General features: G+C 46.1%; 1 protein-coding gene across 1 annotated transcript; it reads left to right on the top strand.

Annotated features, from left to right (window-relative positions):
• Positions 1 to 640: 640 nt before the first annotated feature.
• Positions 641 to 2,099, top strand: cbln2b (cerebellin 2b precursor; the record flags this gene model as incomplete). Its single annotated transcript, XM_079233924.1, has 3 exons — positions 641 to 1,057; positions 1,699 to 1,818; positions 1,902 to 2,099. The coding sequence occupies exons 1-3, from the start codon at positions 770 to 772 to the stop codon at positions 2,097 to 2,099; spliced, it is 606 nt and encodes a 201-aa protein (XP_079090050.1). The 5' UTR covers positions 641 to 769.
• Between the last annotated feature and the right edge of the window lie 346 nt (positions 2,100 to 2,445).

Below are 2,445 nucleotides of genomic sequence, written 5' to 3'. Positions count from 1 at the left end.
GAAAGGGAGCCCAGAGACTCTTGCTTGTTTAGCACCACCGATCTGAGCGCTCAGATCACAGTCTGCGAGAGACAGAGAGCATACCAGCGGGATGGATTGCACAGGTAGGTCGTGATTTACCTTTTCTCAACAGAAATACCCGCAAAGTGCTTGTTTTACCACAATTACCGATTAGCAGGGGAGAAACAGATAACTGTAACATCATTTTCATTCAACACTATAATTTGTTACCAAGAGTTGTGGCGCAGAGTTATAGAAACAACCCGCAGTAGCACACTTGGATTGATCCATAACAGATGAATAGAAAATGTGTATTAATACGCGATTTTTTAATTTTGACATGTACTCACAGTGATTGCCTTTGTTTTTACGCACGATAGCCATTTTACTCACACAGGATAAACTCAAGTTGCATGCCTAAACTATTTGAAATTGTTTTCCTGCTGCTGTTTGATATGGACATTTTCATTTTATCTCAGGATTTGCAACAACAGTTGTCTGAACACTCTTCAAAATCAACTACAAGCCCCCAGGAGGGAGGGGAGTTACAGCCGGAGAGAGTCGGAGTGTGTCTGTGTGTCAGAGGTTCTTTGAGAAAGCGAGGGAGCATCACAAATAGAGGAGGAGGAGAGAGAGAGAGAGAGAGAGAGAGAGAGAGAGAGAGAGAGGGGGAGAGAAGGTATCAAGTCTGGACCAGGTGATCGGGTACTAACAAACCTCCAAGGGGCTGCCGGGTTGTATCAGTGTGCACGGGATCAGCGATCCGACCATGGTGCCCGCGCGCTGCCCGGGACCCTGTGCCATACTGGCACTGGTTCTCCACTTGGGATGCGGCGTGGTTTTCTGCCTCGGCCAGAATGACACGGAGCCCATCGTGCTGGAAGGAAAATGCCTTGTGGTGTGCGACTCGAACCCTTCTTCGGACGGAGGGGTCACCTCTTCACTTGGCATATCAGTCCGCTCCGCTGGGGCAAAAGTGGCTTTTTCCGCCGTGCGTGGAACCAACCATGAGCCGTCAGAGATGAGCAACACGTCTATGACCATCTACTTTGACCAGGTCAGATGTTCACTGAATTTAGCATAGTTCTGCAAGAGTGTACTTAACCAGATATGGACCAATATCGTAGCTCCAAAACTAGTTTCGCTTTTTTCCCTCTCTACATTATGCATGCCATATATTTTCCACGGGCGAGCGGAACTTGTTTAAGGTCATGTTTTAGTGATTTTCTATCACTGCACTCGCTCTGTGTGATCTGAGCCCAGAGTATCTCTAATCTTAAGAGCACAATGCTGTTTCCTTTGAAAATGGTCCATTTGATGCCGTGCGTAATTGTCTTGATTCAGGGATGCGCTGTCAAAACGAATGATCATCCATGCAGGATCATTGATCACATATGTGTGTTAGGCCTCGCTCGGATTGACATGTGCATTGTGTAGCTTTTGCTGGGATGTTCCACTTAGTTGCCTTTGGACAGCGGCCTGTTATACGCATCAAAATGGGAACCATCCCAAACTGCGACTGAAGCGCAGCCTTAAAACATTTGGCACACTAGACTGATACGCCTATCTGTATAGTCACTATGCGTGGCAGAGGCAAACAGTTACATTACTAAAGACAGCTGTTGTGTTCAGTGAGGCATGCGGGTGGAACATAAATAAACCTTCTCTTCTCATTTTGCGCCTTTCTTTTGGTCACAGGTTTTAGTGAACATCGGCAACCATTTCGATCTCAAAGCAAGTGTTTTCCAGGCTCCAAGGAGGGGGATATACAGTTTCAGCTTTCACGTGGTGAAGGTCTACAACAGACAAACCATTCAGGTGAGCAATTATTAAGCAGTTGGTCTGCGGTCGGCATTCAATAGAGAACTAAGAATGAGACCGAACTCTCTCCTCTCCTGCAGGTGAACCTGATGCAGAATGATTATCCGGTTATATCAGCATTCGCCGGTGACCAGGACGTTACGAGAGAGGCGGCCAGCAACGGAGTACTGCTGATGGTTGAACGGGAGGACCGCGTCTCTCTGAAGCTGGAACGGGGCACCTTGATGGGCGGATGGAAATACTCCACCTTCTCTGGCTTTCTAGTCTTTCCTCTATAATCTAACCTGCGATGATCCACGTCGCACGAGACTCTGTTTAGGTTGAGGAACAAAAAGAAAAAAAAAAAAAGAAAAAAAAACATGCCATTTATTTTCAACTTAAATAACTGTCAGCCAAGGAAGCCGACGAATATCTGTATACCTACACTCGTCCACTATCTAGTCAAATATGAACGTTTCCTTGGAGTTCCATATATTCAAATCCATCAGTCAACTTTTACGCAATCTGGATGATTAAAAGTATTGATCGGCCAGAGGGGCGTGTGCTTGTCGGGAATGTGGATTTTTTTTTTCTTGCTTGGAAAACAAACTTTGCCAACAGACAAACGGGTGTACCTGGGAAAAA

Source organism: Taurulus bubalis (assembly GCF_910589615.1).
Source record: "Taurulus bubalis genome assembly, chromosome: 18".
In the NCBI taxonomy this organism is placed as follows: Eukaryota; Metazoa; Chordata; class Actinopteri; order Perciformes; family Cottidae; genus Taurulus; species Taurulus bubalis.
The sequence above is the reverse complement of the archived record's forward strand: the minus strand, read 5'-3'. Positions and strand labels throughout refer to the sequence as shown.